Source organism: Bombus terrestris, chromosome 15 (assembly GCF_910591885.1).
Source record: "Bombus terrestris chromosome 15, iyBomTerr1.2, whole genome shotgun sequence".
NCBI classification, from domain to species: Eukaryota; Metazoa; Arthropoda; class Insecta; order Hymenoptera; family Apidae; genus Bombus; species Bombus terrestris.
The window spans coordinates 1,264,934-1,281,627 of record NC_063283.1 but is presented as its reverse complement, the minus strand read 5'-3'; the positions used below and the strand labels follow the sequence as shown (position 1 = coordinate 1,281,627).

Genomic DNA, 16,694 nt, shown 5'->3' with positions numbered 1-16,694 from the left:
TAACTCGTTCGCGCTTGATATCGGCTTGCAGACTTATTCGAGCTTTTATCGAAGTTCTATCGTAGTTGGTCCGTTTTACTGGAAATATCAGTAACGCATTTTTGCACCCTTAAATTTTCTATAAATGAAAAATTCAATCGTCTTCTTATTAGTACGTTGCGTTTTCTCGTATGTCTAAGATTCCATACTTTATTTATTTTGCATCTTTCGTAACTACAAATCACGGTAGACAAATTTTTTATAAAAATCTATAGAATATCCTGTGTACCTGAACGTGATCGAGAGATCAATAGGATCGGCACGCAACGATTTAGGTGCACGAGTATATAGATCCTGGTTCCGTGTATGGAATTCAAAGTCCTACCATAATTTATCACCGCTGGTAACATTCAGCCAGCTTGAAGGATTCTCCTCGTTCTAAACGGCCGGAGGCTCGTAATCGATAACCGATATCTGGAGGCAGCGCGTCATCCGACACCGATATCGCGGCAATTGTAGCGCGTATCCGGCGAGATCGTAATGCAAAGAGCCCACCGGCCGAATGGTAATTGGCCGTGGAATAAATTCGCGGTCGATCTCATTCCGGCCACCAAACTCATAAAGTTCTCTTTCTCGTCGTTCTCCTAGCCGAAAGGGAACATAAGGGCGGGGGAAAGCTGGAATTCTTTTCATCGCGGCCGATATGAAATAGACGTTTGTTCCGGATAAAGATCGAACTCGCGGCAGGGGGCGATGGAAACTCGTTTATTGGGCCGAAGAGTAAATTTTCGGGGAAAGAGTTCGGGCTTGATCGACGAGACACATTGCCCGGCCATCTTTCTTCTGCGGAATTCGCTCCACCCTATCACAGCTTTCCATGAAACGGTGAAATCATGTGCTTTTGTTCGAAGTATGTTTCTTCGAACGTTAATCGAGAGAAAAATGGAAGAGCAGCTTTTGCTGATGCTATTCTTTAGAAATGGTATTACGCTGGTATCAGATTGAATTTTGATTAATTGGATCGATAAGTGATATTTTCGTATTTCTTTGGTTTCCGAGCATAAAAATAATATGTACATATTATAGGCAAAATCAAAGTGTGGTTATTGTCAACTTGCAATTTATGCTTGATCTTAAACATTTGAGGTAATATCGGGTGTCACGATTCTTTCTTATTTTTGACAGTTTTCGGTTAAACCGCATACACTTTATATTTAAAAATAAATTTTCTCCAATACGATATAGTTACGCATATATTTACACGTTGATCGTTATAATTCGTATTTTTCTATTTACTTTCAGTTATGTTTTAATTCTGTATGAAACATTCTATCACATTTAAATATAGTCGATACGTAATATCCCATTTGCCTGTTGAAATATATACGAATTGAATTTTATACGAAACAAATTTTCTTGCTTTTCGACTTAATAATTCTACTTATCTTTGTGATATTATCTGACTAAACGTCTTTTAGAAATAGCCGTATCGAACGAAAAAGGTAGGAGAACGCAAAAAGATAAAATCAATGAAAAATTTATGATTTATGACGGTTGGTCAGAATTAGAGTTCTATATTAGTGAAATCCATGGTTGAAAATAAAGAATTAAGAGTAAGAGCCATCTTGGAGCTAAATTATATCCATATTATCAAATATAGCAACTAGTGTCTCATTCGAGGTTCAGGTATTAAATGGCCTATATTTAACGCAGGCTTCCTACGATACGAAGGAGATTTTGCTGTTTGGTATATGGACAATATTTTTACTTATCGTACGACAGTCAATAAGAAAGGAAATTTATATCTTCATATCTGATACTTTTAGAGGAAACAATTTGTAACGTGCACTGTAAGTCTTCCAGTTTGGGCGTGTGTGCGAAAGTCGTTTCTAAAGACACGAAACACCGCGAATTGCGGCTATAACCGACTTTTTGCTAAAGATAAATCGATTCGTGATATTTCTGCGCGCTAGTACGATTACGAGGGTCTTAAACCTGATTCGTTTACAAAGTTCGACGCCAACTTAAGCAGTTGCGGGCTGTTGGTCTGTGCCACTTTTTTATACCATTTTCCCGTAACTTATAAGCGTAGATATTAAATATCGATCTACCTTCCGCCTGTAGTATATAGCATGTTTAAAGAAGCACAACATCATTGGAAGATAAAGTTCGATGAGCACAATAACTTCGTGGAAGTAATAGCATTTTACAAAATTACTAATAAATTGCAAGCGCAAGATGTAAAATCTCGAGCGTATCAGATAAATTTTGAACAGTTCTTTTTCTTTTTATTATGACTGTAATATTCGCTTCGGTCTTGTGCAAGAAGTATTTTAAAATACGAAAGAATATTAACTTAACGCATCAAAAGAAGCAATTGGGAACAAAGGATATTGTGAAACACGAATTGGAAAATATTACATAAAAGCTGGTTACTGAAAAGCTTTAAAAATTGTTTCTCTGAAATATTGGACGCGAATCTTAAATTTGCAATATTCAATATCGATGGAATAAAACTATATATAAAAGAATTTAACAATATTTAATAAACTTCAAAATAGACGATCGTTATATCGATAGAAAAAAGTTCGTAACTTTTATACCTTAATTTCCGCAATCTCTGTTCCTTTGGTAAAGAAAGAGTCTGTTTGGTCTGTAAATACAAACAACTTTATTCATCATGCTTATCCTCATCTGCTTGTTTATCGTGATTGAACTTATTGATTGGTATTATTTATACGTATGTATATAGAAGGGCCAGCGCATTGATCGTATTACGAAAGAAATACAATTCGTAATCCTAGAACGATATTTTCAAAACGTAAACTTATCCACGTACGTACACGAGACCTAACATATAACAACGGAATAAAAATGAACATACTACCGTTTAATTATACTCGACAACGTACATATTTCAAAATGAACAATACCGTTAGATAGCTGTCTAAAAACATGTAACTAGCACCGTAACTAAAGGCATTAATCGTAAAAGTTTGTGACAACTATATCATGGATTTTTACGTGAAATAAACAAACTAATATATACAATATTAATAGGAAAAAACATTCAAACGTATTTTCCAATACCAATGTAAAAGCTCGATAAGTCGATATTAACCGTTTCGTTGCTTTTTAAATTTAATTACTTCGTTACTACCACGTTCTACTACATCTGCCACTTAACTCTTCCAATTATCATGTATGAAGTAAATTTTTGCAACTATGTAAAAAGATTTTATTTAAAAAGAATTGTCACGTCTATTCGTATCGATAGGATAGCGCTAAATCGATTTAAAACAGCTGAAACATTGTATACGGGAAATGCTATCGCTGGGTACCAATTACATGTAATATTAATATATCTCGTATCGTTAAATTTCATGTATTATATCACCTACTATTTACCAAGTTATATGTTTGTACTTTTCGTTCTCTCTTCTCTCTCTCTCTCTCTCTCTCTCTCTTTCTCTCTCTCTATGGCTATGAATTATTATCATCGTAATTCCCTAAAAAGATAACCATTCTATAAAATTTATTTGTAAGCACGGTTCATACCGTTGTCTTCGAAAATTTCATACATGCATGCAGACGGTATCCCGCGATGGAATGATCATCGAGCTGTCGAACAATATCGAATATTAATATTTCCTGCGAAACTTCATATCCCCACACGGAGAAGGCGGATTCAACGGTCGCTTTCAGGCTATAAAGCTTTGGGTCGGAAGTTCTGTTATTGACTGATAGCCTGTCATCCCGATAACTGCGTCCCGTGTAAATAATTTATCGCGACGGGAACCAAAATGGAGGAAACGAAGCGGCATCAGCATTGATACTGCACGGCGCCGCACGATTTTCATCCTCGGGAATTGACGTTTCGTCAATAAACTTCCTTTACCGCCACTTGGACGAACCTTCCCCGATTCTCTTCTTCCATTTCTCTCTCTTTTTCTCCCTCGCTGTTCATCTGTTCATCCGTCTGCCTTCCTCTCGTCGGCTCGTCGATTTAAACTATGCAGGGCTTGTTTTACGAGCGTGCACAATCCATCGCGCATATGTCTGGCTTGATCCTTTAATTATCGAACTTGTCGTGGCACAAAACAAGTATCGTTCTATTATACGAGATAAATATACGCAATGGCTCACGGAAGTATCCGAAGAAACTTGTCATATTATATTACGCGAAACATTTTGAAATTTCATTAGCGCCGTAGCAAAATTGATTTTTACGAAAATGTAATTGCGACGATACGGAATCTGAATTCACGACAAATTTCCCCCGGCATTAAATGTGTCATTTCCCCGGTACGTTAAATGTGTCAACTGTTTTGCCAAATACTCCTTCAAATTAATTAAATCGTTAAGGAAATTTCTTTAACGATTTGTCGAAGGATTCTTATAGATAATAATTATACAGATCTTCTCTACATCTTACAAAGTTGGACTCACTCGTACTTGGTACTACACATCGAACAAAATGAATATCTCTCGCTGTAATACTGTAACGTTCGTCGCAAGCAGCTTGTTTCTGAACAAAGACTATTATATTCCTCCCATAAAAGCACATTTCCCTTCGATTGCCATTCTTCGAAAAGAAATTTCTTCGCACTCGAGCAAATCTTCTTAAGGGCAACTTCCTTCTGGATCAATGTTGATTATGAAATTTCCTTTTCTTCTTCCTTCGTACCATTTCATATCGTTCTTTGAGAGAACCTATTACGTCTAGATGACAACGGTAAACTTTTAATTGCATTTTCTTCGAAGCAGTCATTTCGATGAGAGCTCTAGAAAATTACACTTGAAAAATATTGACTGCTTAATGACGAATTGTATAATGAATTACAATTGCTATTGCTCCGACGTTTACTCTCAGAACGATCAAATAGCAGCCTCTGCAGGAGAAGCGGGTCGTTAAAACGGGAAAACCGAACAAACAAAGGAGCTGGCCGAGTAATGTTCCAAACGATGTTATTCTCACTTTCTTGTTCATGCTCCTTCTTTGTTTGATCAGGGATCTCGCTCGTAGCGGTGCCGTGAATGCATTATGTCGAATTGATAGAGAGCATGAACATTCGTATAAATGTTCTGCGTAGAAAGGGTAACGCAGTTGTTCGACGTTCCATGTACAAATTATTCGAAATATGCGCATTACATGAAACTTTTTGAAATTTCGTTATCGCTATAATGGGGCACGATGGTTATGAGTCATGGTGATTATAGTAGTAAAATTTGAAACGGGTCTGGAAACATATATCGAAGTTAGAAGAGACTTGTTGCGAATATACATTTCGTGAAAAATTAGCCGATGGTCTCGTCGAATATTATGGCTTATTAATACAAAGAATAGTCGACTGTTTCAAATTTTACGAATATAATCACCATGATTCATAATCATCGTGTCCCATTATTTGATAAACGTAATGGCAAAAAAATTGTATCGCAAGGTATCGTCACTTTCTGCAGACACTTTTATGCGGTGGTGATATTTCTTAAAACAAATTTTTTACAATTTAAATATAAATGCTAGAGAAATGATAAAGAAGTTCGTGAAATGTAAGTACGTAAAGTGGCAGATACGTTTCAAAGAAGCACAAATATATATAGAGAGTATGTCAAGAAAGTCATAAAGAAATATCATCTCTTCGCAACCGCAATAAAGATGATAATCTTCACATATTCGTGCTTCAAAGAACTCACGGTAGTGAGACTTCATGAAAGTCTCCCAAGTACCCAATATGTTTTTCCTTTTTCGAAAGAATAAAGATATAACAGAGAAAAATAGGATTTTAATTTTCTAAAAGAATTAGTCGATCGAATCTGTGTTTGTCGACAAAATTTATACAACTTGTTGAAAAGCGAGAGGAACAGCCTGGAGGAAATGTCGACGAAGGATGGAATTTGATACGCAATCTCTCGTCCGGCTATATAATCTTGCCATAACGGGGATAAACAAAAGTTTGCGAAGCTGCTGACTTTAATAACGTTACGTATCTTAAAACTTAGTGGAATATTGTTTCGGCGCAAAAATAATAAGAACAGCAGGATACTAGAAACGATATCGCGATAACGACATGTTATGAGTTCAGTTTAATAATATCATCGGTGAATCGTATGGAGACCTCGAATAAGATGTCGATAATACATTGTGATCAAAGTCGAAGTAGCAGCAAAACATGGTTGCAAATATCTCGTGATGTCGAACACAAGAGACGCGTTAGATATCTGAAACTTATGCTTAAAGCGCAGATTTGCTTGCGTTTATGGGAAATTTGGAAAGTAATGTAAAAGTAGACAAAATGTAGAACTTTTTACGATATTCGATAGATAAAACAATTTTCTATCTAAATTTCAGTGTTTTTAATTATATTCGTAAAAATAAGAAAATTTAAAAACCGCTTTCTTCAAGACGTACCGCTAAATATGCACAAGACCTTCGCTTACTGCCGGTTTCCATTCGATTATAGAAGAAATGTGTCTTACCGTTTCCTTCTTCCTCCGCGCGGTCTCGAGAGTCATCTGGAACCAGGACCATTGATCGAAAGGATCCTGCGTGTTGTCGATCGTACTACTTCCGGAGCGATGTAGCATACGATTGTCAGCCGTGTTCAACCACAAATTCGTATTGAGGAAAATGATTCGATACTTTTCCGAGCGCTGCTCTATCGTGTAATATCCGGCTGTAACAAGTGTACGAAATCGTCGGATGCGTTTAAGCTGCCAGTTTATGCGAAGTACGCTCGTTTTTTTTTTTTTTTCTTTTTCGCGATCTTCTTTCGCAATTCGCTCGGACGGCGGCTGTTATTGGACTTTTATTGAAACGGCACGACGGGAGCAGGAAGCGGCAGGTAGAAGGGAGAATTGTTCGGGGAAGAAATTTTTGTTTGCTCGAGCGCTGCGCTTGAATTTTATTCGTTCGTGTGTTCGTAAAAATTGAAGTGGGTATACGTTCGTGGAAATGGCGGCTGATTGAAGCCAATGCGGGATGCTCGTATTGTATTGGGTGAGAAGTATTGAAGTGGTATTGATTTTTTCGCATAAATAATGGATCTGAAAAGGGTTGTACGGGTTATTGAAGCGACTACTCTGTTAAGGAGGTTGTTGTTGGGAAAAAAATCTGTTATATCGTTAGGTGGAAGTTGTTGTTAATCATATGTCGTTTGAATTAGGTTTCGTTCAATTGCGAATGATAAAGAAAGGAAGGAGGAACAAAAAGCTTATGAGTGTGGCATGTGTTAACATTCTTTAAATAGAGAAGCTGAAGAAATAAATAAATGAAAGTGAATAAAAACTGAATAAATTTGAAAGATGCTGTGTAAAGCATAAATTAAGACAAAGTGTCGTATACGAAATAGTCCTGTCTACAAAACAGAAATAAGAGAGAAACGAAGCTTTGTAATTGTATAATCGGTTTAAAGTACACTCGTATCGATATTTTTTCTCTTTTTCCACGACTTGGAAACGAAATAGAAAAAAGCAAATAATGGAAAAAGAAAACAGTCGTCTTTTATCGATATTACTAAAACAATTTCTCTATATGAAACATAGGTATTCTCAAGAGATTCGGACTCGAGAGTACGTCCGCTTGCTTTAATCCGATTTCCGAGCCGTTCGCCATTGCAAAACGCTTTCACATAGAGAAATATCTTCCAGTATAACGATAGAAGCCAAAGAGAAAAGTCAAGGCAGGGAAAAAGGAAAACACTTGTTCGTACCAGTTTTAAAGGTATCCAGAGCTTCCTGCGGCAACCAATGCTGCCAGATCTCGGCGAGTTGTGAGAAGTTCACCCCGATGTCGTCGTGTCCGAGCGCCGGAAACACAAACTGTTCCTTAAACGTGCGAGACAACAGATCGGTCAAATTCCGCAAACACTGCAGACGAAGCTCGACGCTCATGCCAGTAGTGCGCGTCAGCGCGTCACTGCAACAAGTAGTTACAGGCTCGTTAGTGTAAGTACGTTAGAGTACGTAACATATGGCTGACCAGCGCCTGTCGGAATTATTACGATTTCCCTGGCAAATACGAAGAAACGTTGCTTCGCGTAATGTGAATAAATTCAAGCGAGATGCCGCGGTCCAACATCTCAACGGTTTCAACTCCAAGTCGATACAAGAAGAATGAGAAAGCGAGGCAACATTTTATCTATATCTTTTTTTTATTATAGTATGTAAGTCATAGATTACTAAAAGGCATATTGACCATTTTGTATACAGATTTTTACAATCAAAAAAGTATACCTGTTCTCGATCGATTCGTGTACGTCTTTTGATCTAAATTGTTATCCTCTTAACTGGGGAATATCTTCCTGCGTATGTCGAAGTAACTATATTCACATGACGAAATATTTCGTCATACCCGGTTAAGGGGACTTTTATCGTTATTGCTACTAACGAATAAATTAATTCTATCACAAAATTAATACATGACGGAGACATTATGATAATGATATAAATAAATTATTGGTACTGATTATCGGTATTATGTATGTACAGCATAGTTTGAAACAGAAAATAGAATGTTCGTTGAAGCGTTAAAAATTAGATGTGATAAACCGAGGAAAGTATGTAGCTTAAGAAACGATGGACGTTAAGTATACACACATATGGCTTCCACTTAATACTTGGCACACGCTTGGTAACACGTTTTAGCTCTGATTTATTGAAAGGCCTTAAAAGAATTATTACAGACAGATCGTCATAGAAAATGATGTCTTTCTCTTTAATAACGTTTCTCGCAAAGATTTCACTTAATTCCGGCTTTGCATTGAAATATCATATCATAAGAACTCGCTAAATAAGAAATTACAGTTATCGTTTTACATTTCTCCCTTCCTTTCCTTCTTCTCGATGGTGGAGAGAAAAATATCTCGATGTCAAAGCGTCAAGATTTCGAAATTAATGAAAATTTGTTTCAACCTGTTCGTATCTAGACGCGCAAAAAAGCTTTTATAAAACGTATGCATTTTTAAATGGCGAATTTAATTAAGAACTTGGAAAATCGAATGACACAAGTCGAGAAGTATGAACAGAGGATTCGTATCTATACAAGCACGTAGTTAAAAATGGTTTGTATATACTATGTACACGTGTTGTTGGAACTTAATGAGAAAGCTGCGGAACTTCGTACCACCCTTTACCAGAACGCCATTACAAAAATTGCTGCAATTAGATTCTCTTAGAGACTGGATTTTTTCCCTGGAAGCGAAGATTTTCTTCATTAATTTTTATTTGATTCCAGAATATTAGATTGTCTGGACCCGCTGCTGCTGTTAAGAGATCTTTATAATTTCAAAGAAATATAATTCCTATATGTAGGAACCAATTTAAATCGGAGGAATGCCGCTATAAGAGTTACATTTTACACAGAAAACCTTGATTTCAGCATTCGCGTTATTTATCAGCATTCCTTGAGAAAATTTAATCAATCGCCAAAATCTTCCAATCTCTTGCGTAATCCTGTATATTTCATTTTCGTTTCGCGGCCGAATGTACGACACATGCAAACTGTAATCCAATATATCGCGCAATTTTAGATTCGTAATAATGTGGTCGGAGATGAGCATTAAGCATTAAAGTACATTGAAAGACTGAAAACTGAACGCTATAAACGAAGGAAAGGGAATAGAGAAATCGTAGATTTCGCGTGTGACTCTGACTCTTGCTGAGTAATCTGGGTTGTTCGTGAGAGTGTGTGATATCAACTTTGTATTGTGAATTGATGGTGAAATACGATATCAGTCACGTAAAGTTGGAACAACCAAAACCTCGAAATCGAGTTGCAGCGCAAACTTACATGAGTTAGCATTTGGATTTCTTGTTCGATAACTCGTTGTATCGTAACAGAAATATTTTTGACGCGTTAAATATTCTTTTTCGCGGATAACGTAGAAGTTTCTTTAATAAAAGAGCAAAAATTATAATTGCTACGTTGACGTAATTAGCATAATTTTGTTGTTCGATAAAATGTTATACCTGAAAAGGTGACTGCTAAAAGAAAACACGTTCCTTCATACTGCTAATTATTTCAAATTATTATACGTAGAATCGTTAATTTATAAACGCATAAGAATAAATATCCCAAAGAAACAGAAACAAAACTTAGAGATAAACAATTCAGAAATTGGGAAATTGTAAAAGCAACATTGGAGAAGTTGTTCTCATTCTAAATCGTTTTTAGAAGAGTTTACAACCGGTTTATAAACTCTTTTTCCGTAAAAAAGAAAGTTAAATGGATGTGAGAGTGAGTAACTATCCTAACGAATAGAATGTGTTTTCTCCACATCTACTTCTCTATCTTCCCTATTGTGAGAGAAACAAACTTTCTTAGTTACCTGATAATTGGTTAGAAGTATAACGCATACATGTATACGCATGGAACTACTGAACTTTCGTACACGTTATGCATGCCGGATAATGTGGTTACACAGTACTATGCATATAAGTTTGTTTTACAATAGGATTACAGCTCAAACACTATGTGTACATATATATATATATATATCTGTACCTGCGTAGAAATACTTAAGAATTAATGCAGTTGTTGTGTTTTTACAAACTGTATAACATCTGCATAAAGCAAATAAAATAATATTCCAGGAATTGTATTATTTCAAACTGTATTATATAATAGATACACGATTTAAAATTTCAATGGAAGAACATTAAAGCGTAATCATCAAGAGAGAAACTGTGAGAAAGTGTAATTAAACACAACTCCCGTTTCTATAATTTCTTTCCGATAATAAGCTAAAGAAATTACAAGTGCAATTGGCTGGGATAATAAACTTATATCGATACTAATGAATGTTCATTAGATTTCGCAAATCAGAAGGGAATTATCAATTTGTTCGATAATTTATTCATAAGTGCATTAACATTCGCGATTCGGTTGTATGTAAATAAATCGATCAAACTCTATTAAACTAGCGATTGTACGGTTTAATTTATACGGAACACGCAGCCACTGTGTTGCGTCCGACAAACACGAATCTTTATAGTCCACTACATTCTTGTTCCTCCAGTTTGCGAATTATCAATTATCAGATTAGTTTACGAAACTGCGTGTTAAAGGCTAATCAGTTTTCGTTGATTCATCGGCCAATTTACTAATAGCCATCGGAACATTCATGCGATACCGATTCGTCATCCAATCGAATGCTCGTTAATTTCATTTTCGATTTCTATTTCCGTACGTTGTTGACGCGTTGAATATTCGTCGTTTATTATTTTCGTAGTCACCCAGTAATTAGAATTTCATGTCGCATTATCTGGGCATTCGTTTTTATTAAATTTTTACTCCACGAAAATCGAATTGTCACGTTAAGCTTGTTGCTCTGATGATACAATAATATGCCGATTAATCGGTTGAGCATTCCGCAAATCCTATATCATATTGCTAATAATAAGAATACTAAAGCGAGCAGCGTCAGTGTAGTATTTTTGATTGTCAAACCAACTCTATATAACTTTTGACTTGAACCGCGAACGAAGTTGTAGAATGAAAGTTCTGACAGTGTCGAGATTCGCGCTGTATAAGCTAATTTTTCAAGAAGTCGGACACCGAATTTAACCTGTCCATCGAGAAACGCGATATTTCGAACCACAAACCGAGGAAATTTAAATCGATTATCAGCACTTCCGAAGCTTTTCATTTCAAAAAAACATTATATAATTTCGTTACTCCTTTACTCGTTCGTTTAGTTATTTGTACGAGCAACGTCGAAAGTTCCTTGGCGATAAGAGATATATGTGTAATAGCTGTAAAAGATATTAGCACATACCCTTGCAACATCAGCATATATTTTATACGTTTATATATCGATATATCCATATTAAACTTTTGTAGTCATACGATAAGTATCTGTTATTAAGTGATACAAAATTTAATATACTTGTACCCATTTAATTAGTATGTAAATGCAATGAGTGTAAATACGACGGTATGTCAATACTATTCATAGCCATTTGTAACAAAAATTTGTAAACTTACCCGGTCCAGAGAACGAACTTGATTCCTTCGCCGCGATTGGATGTCATTGCCATCGCTGCTGATTCTACCAGGGCCCAGGGCGAATCGCAGCCATAGTCACCGAATTCTCCGGGGGTTTTCCGACCGCTGTTCACACCGTTCTTCGTGTTCCAGCACGCTGAAAGCAGGGATCGGGCTAAGCTGAAGAGGAAACAAGAAGACAAAAAAAAAAAAGACAAAGAAAAACAAAAATGAGGAAACGAACACGTGGGAACATAGTGCTCGTATTAAGGGAGCAGCGCAGCGGACGCTCGTGTATTGCCACGCTAACGTTCAAATGACACGGAGTCGGCCCCAGCTCGTGCTTGGTATGGGACGCAATTTCAGGTAGCGTTATTTCATGCAAACCTCGTGCCAACCAAACACGCCAGGTACTTTAAAACGATCGGTAAATAGCGACGGGAACAGGAGGAAAATATAGGCACGGGTAGCAAGGGGTGAAAGCTGAATATATTCTGTTCCTGAAATGTTTGACTAAACTTTAGGGGCGTACTGTGCAGAGGTTACATAGCCGAAGGGAAAAATTTTATCGAATATTTTGCCACAGAGCTTGAGTAAAAAAGATTTCGTTTCTTCGGATTTGATTAACAGTCGGTGCTGTAATTTTCAATCTTTTTAATACCGATTATAATGGAACGACTGCTGTTTTACGATTGCTGTTTAAAATTTTATGTGAAAGATATAAATAATATCGAAAGGCGAGATTTCGGAGCCAAAACATAGTTTAAAATGAAATATGAAGTTTCTTTATTATATTTTCATGTTATATACATCTACTTGTTTCATATACATCTATTACAGTGGTATAATCGAAATAAAACGTATTATAATTTCGTGTATGAACCGTTATCTCTGTATACTATTTTATCGATCCAGGCGATCACGATGTTTGTTAACTTTTGTCGGTAGGTGTACGTATATTTGTATATTATATCGATTCTGTGTATCTTTGGATCTTTGAATTTCGCATAGATGCATAAAAAACCGCAGAGTCCCGTGACAACGATAAGGAGAAGGCAAAAACACATAATGTACGTAGAAAATAAAACAAAGTTACTTACCGTTTGCCGCGTTTGCTTGGGTGGAGTATCTCGGATCATAGTGGATGTCAGTGATGTGCCAGAAATACCCTAGAAACAGAGAGAACGAGGTCGTCGCGCCTTCTGCGTTTCAGCTTCTATTTGCATCTCGTTCCGTTGCATTTTCATTCATCGTTTCTCCCCTACCGCTTCCGCGAATCAACGTAACGTCACGACGAGACAAGGATGCAAAACTGCAAAGTCGATGCCTAGACGCGAAGCACGGTTTCGAACGAATTCGATCCTCATCGGTAAACGGATTCGTATTTTCCAGCGCGACGAATCAAATCGGGACGAATTGAATCGCCGAACATAAGACGGATTGTTTTAAATTAGTCGCGCAATCCGTTTTCTCACGAAGTGGGGCTAGTTTGCAAAGTAATTAGACTCGACGATCGATTCAACGGGTAGATTGAATTTATCAAACGAACACACGCAATCCCGATGGCTGTTGTTGTTGAATCTCAAGTGTTTTAAATTAGGATGAATTAATATTTTGACCAGGATCGTTTAATTAGGATCGATCAAGAATTTTAAAGCACCGAAACGTAATAATATTGTGCAAAACTTTTCTATCAGATAGATCTTTCGTTGTGCATTTCAAAAGCGATATCTACGGAATTTTTAAGTAATATTGCACATTAGAGTAAATAGGACAGAATGGCATGACAAATAAATTGCATACAGGATCGTTAAACTACCGTGCTCAAAAATTTCTAGTCAATTCAGTTTGCAAAAGTAGTCTGTACCTTTATTCTATCTTTATTCTAATGTAAATCTATTTTCTGTATTCTGTCTTCCGTTTTAAATCTATATATTTTGTAATATTCCAATTCTAACGTGATTATTAATAATACTTTTGCGAGCTGTATTTTCGCGATCGACGATAAAATATTTACTTTGGCATTTCAGTTTCAACAATATCTTTATCTATCTACTATGCAAGAATCGATTAATAATTCACGGTTACAGTTTGTAGCCGCACAATCGCATAAAAATATGTACATAAATACAGTGGAGAAATTTAACACCGTTTAATTCTGTCCTGAAAGATCTTTTTCAACCGTTTAAAAGAAAAATGAGTATAAACCGTTCTGCGTAGGCCATTAACGCTTCTAATATGAAGTAATAACGCGGCGTTATATCCAGGTGTTAAAGCTGCTGTTAATTATTTCAAATCATATTTACAGGTTTAATAGCAAGTACAAAATGACTATACTTTGTAAGGAAATGAATTCCATTTCAAATGTAATTTTTCATTTCAATAATCCAACGAAAATTTTTGTTTCACGAGTGAAATACTGCCAATCAGAAACTTTGGAAATTGAAATACTTTGCAAGTAATCATACTTATATCGGCATTCAAAGTAACCTTAGTTGAAACAGAATACCTTACGGAAGATAAAGGAAAGGAAATTTCAGGTGAATTGGGTCAAGGAATTTTCGTGAACTCGATAACTTTGTTATAACATTTTCGTTAGTGGTGGTACGTTACGTCAGCTTGTTAACTTCGTCCATAATTAACCGTAACAAGGGGGAGGACGTTAATGTACGACTGTCGAATAAATTCTGTCTCGATCGCGCTCAAAGAACACCGACCCATATTCGACGTGGAAAGTTTCACTCGTTTTAATAATTCACCCAGTCGGCAACATGGTTGTATGCAACGAGAAATAACGCGTACAATTCAGGCGCGCGTTACGTAGAATCGAGGTTGGATCTCCGTGGTACGGTAGCAAACACAGTCGTCCATATATGTACGCATACATTTACCTATTTTTCCTTGCACCGCGCATAGCCACGAGAGCAGCATCAGATAGTCACGAATCATCTTTCCAGGTTTTGATCTGTAATCAAGTAAATCAGTCGCTTAAAATGTTGGTCAAAGTCGATTGAGCGCCAAATCTACCATTAGCCCGGGTCAGAGCCCTCGGGAACGATTCGCGACATCGGTAATCTCATTGTCATCGAAATTTACTAGTTCAAAATTAACATAATTTTATGGGTAAGTTGGAATAAAACCCTAGCGGCCTTATGAAATTTCATGAATCCACCAACTGGGATCCGTTCGGTGCCAGGAACAACGGCTGGCCTCGATTTTAATCTGAAATTTAATTTCGAAGGTCGTTGACAACGATGTGTCTTGTAAAAGAGCCGTGGCGAGGAAACGTGCATCATAAAACACTTTACAAGCCTCTTTCGACTGCAGCGAGAGACCTCGGAAAAACGTCGACAAACCAATAACCGCTGCTCGTGGATCGTTTGACGACATAACAAAGAGCTGACGCAATACTTGAAGCGCATAAATACGCAACGTTTGGGACGACGGCGCGCGTCGATGGAAGCGAACGTTGTGAATGAGCTTTAGACTCGTTTGCTTGGTAGAGAAAATATTTCTTCCTTTTCTAAAGTAACACGAGATTATTTCCCGAAACGCTACGAATGTTAATGAATTTTTCTGCAATTTTATATGAGATTTCTCTCATTAAAAGCTATTTTTATGTTTTTCTAAGAATATTTCTATTCAGCTGATTTTAAGAAGTTGCAGGGTATCATCCGTATAGAAGTATAGTTGTTCCGTTAGAGAATTACCAAACCATTTTCTACTTGTATAAATTCTAATACTGAACCAATGATTCGAACTAATCTTTACGCTACCAATACCTTCGTATACGTATATATAAAAATATCAATAAGCAGTTCGTCAAACACGTAAATCACAAATCGATCATAAATCTTGTTAAAAAGAAAAAAACATTCCTAAATCGAATAGTAAAATATCGTTCCAAAAGGACTTTTCATAATTAATACCACATTTAAAAAGTATAAAAGCACTGTTTGATCGAACGATCTTCTATCACTTTTAGTTTCAAGACCCTTACATAAAATATAAGACAAAAATCGAACTCAATTAAACTCGGTATCCACCTTCCCCACGGCAGTAAAGTAGTTCAATTAGATATATTCTTGATACAAAGCATTATCACGGAGTTACGTTAATTATTCAAAGAATACTCGATGCGAAAGGTAAGTCTTTCGAGTTCATAACTCGATGCTCGTCAATATTTAACGTCTTGATGAATACTTTAACCGGCGGAAAAGTTAAACGCTCGCTCGTACCTTCTTTCACTCGCTGCTAGAAACCACGAGTATGGTTTCTGTCGGTGCAAACACAACAAAATCGACGAGCTTTCGTGACGGCGCGCGGTCCCACTTTTCTATTTCAAATTTTCACTCTCGATGGATTCCAACGTTAAAGTCGAGATAATCGACTACGATCATCTACGTTTACCTAACCTGGGTCGCTACAATTTCTAGCTGGTAAACTCGACGGATACTTTTTCAACGATAAACCCACATCGCGGAACTCTTTCTTAAATCATTAAAAAACAAATTATTACGTTATCGACGAACTTCTAGGTCTTAACGAATGTAGAAGCAAGCATAAACAAAATCTGCATTTTTAAGGAATACGTTTGATAAATATAAGTTACGATCTCGCTTTGGCTCTTTTATAACTATGAACTCATATACCTGCAGGGCTTTTTATATTCAGATGAGACGCTCGTCACGAGGTAAGGGTCGATATGTAGATGTAGGTCATCTTATTC

General features: G+C 36.6%; 2 protein-coding genes across 8 annotated transcripts in view; one reads left to right on the top strand and one right to left on the bottom strand.

Moving 5' to 3' along the window:
* The window catches only part of LOC100645775 (glutathione S-transferase 1-1), a 97,460-nt gene that overhangs the window by 38,646 nt on the left and 42,120 nt on the right, over positions 1-16,694 (top strand). The gene's annotated exons all lie outside the window — the stretch shown is intronic.
* The window catches only part of LOC100643218 (acid sphingomyelinase-like phosphodiesterase 3a), a 49,998-nt gene that overhangs the window by 10,942 nt on the left and 22,362 nt on the right, over positions 1-16,694 (bottom strand). For 5 of the 6 annotated variants that reach the window (XM_012316634.3, XM_012316633.3, XM_048412772.1 and 2 more), the window contains 5 exons: positions 14,857-14,930; positions 13,066-13,134; positions 11,966-12,122; positions 7,692-7,897; positions 6,460-6,656 (listed from right to left, as the gene is read on the bottom strand). In XM_012316634.3, the coding sequence (XP_012172024.1) occupies positions 6,460-6,656; positions 7,692-7,897; positions 11,966-12,122; positions 13,066-13,134; positions 14,857-14,914 (687 nt within the window). In that variant the 5' untranslated portion in view covers positions 14,915-14,930. The remainder of the gene's footprint in view (positions 1-6,459; positions 6,657-7,691; positions 7,898-11,965; positions 12,123-13,065; positions 13,135-14,856; positions 14,931-16,694) is intronic. The other variant, XM_048412776.1, reaches the window with a different exon arrangement.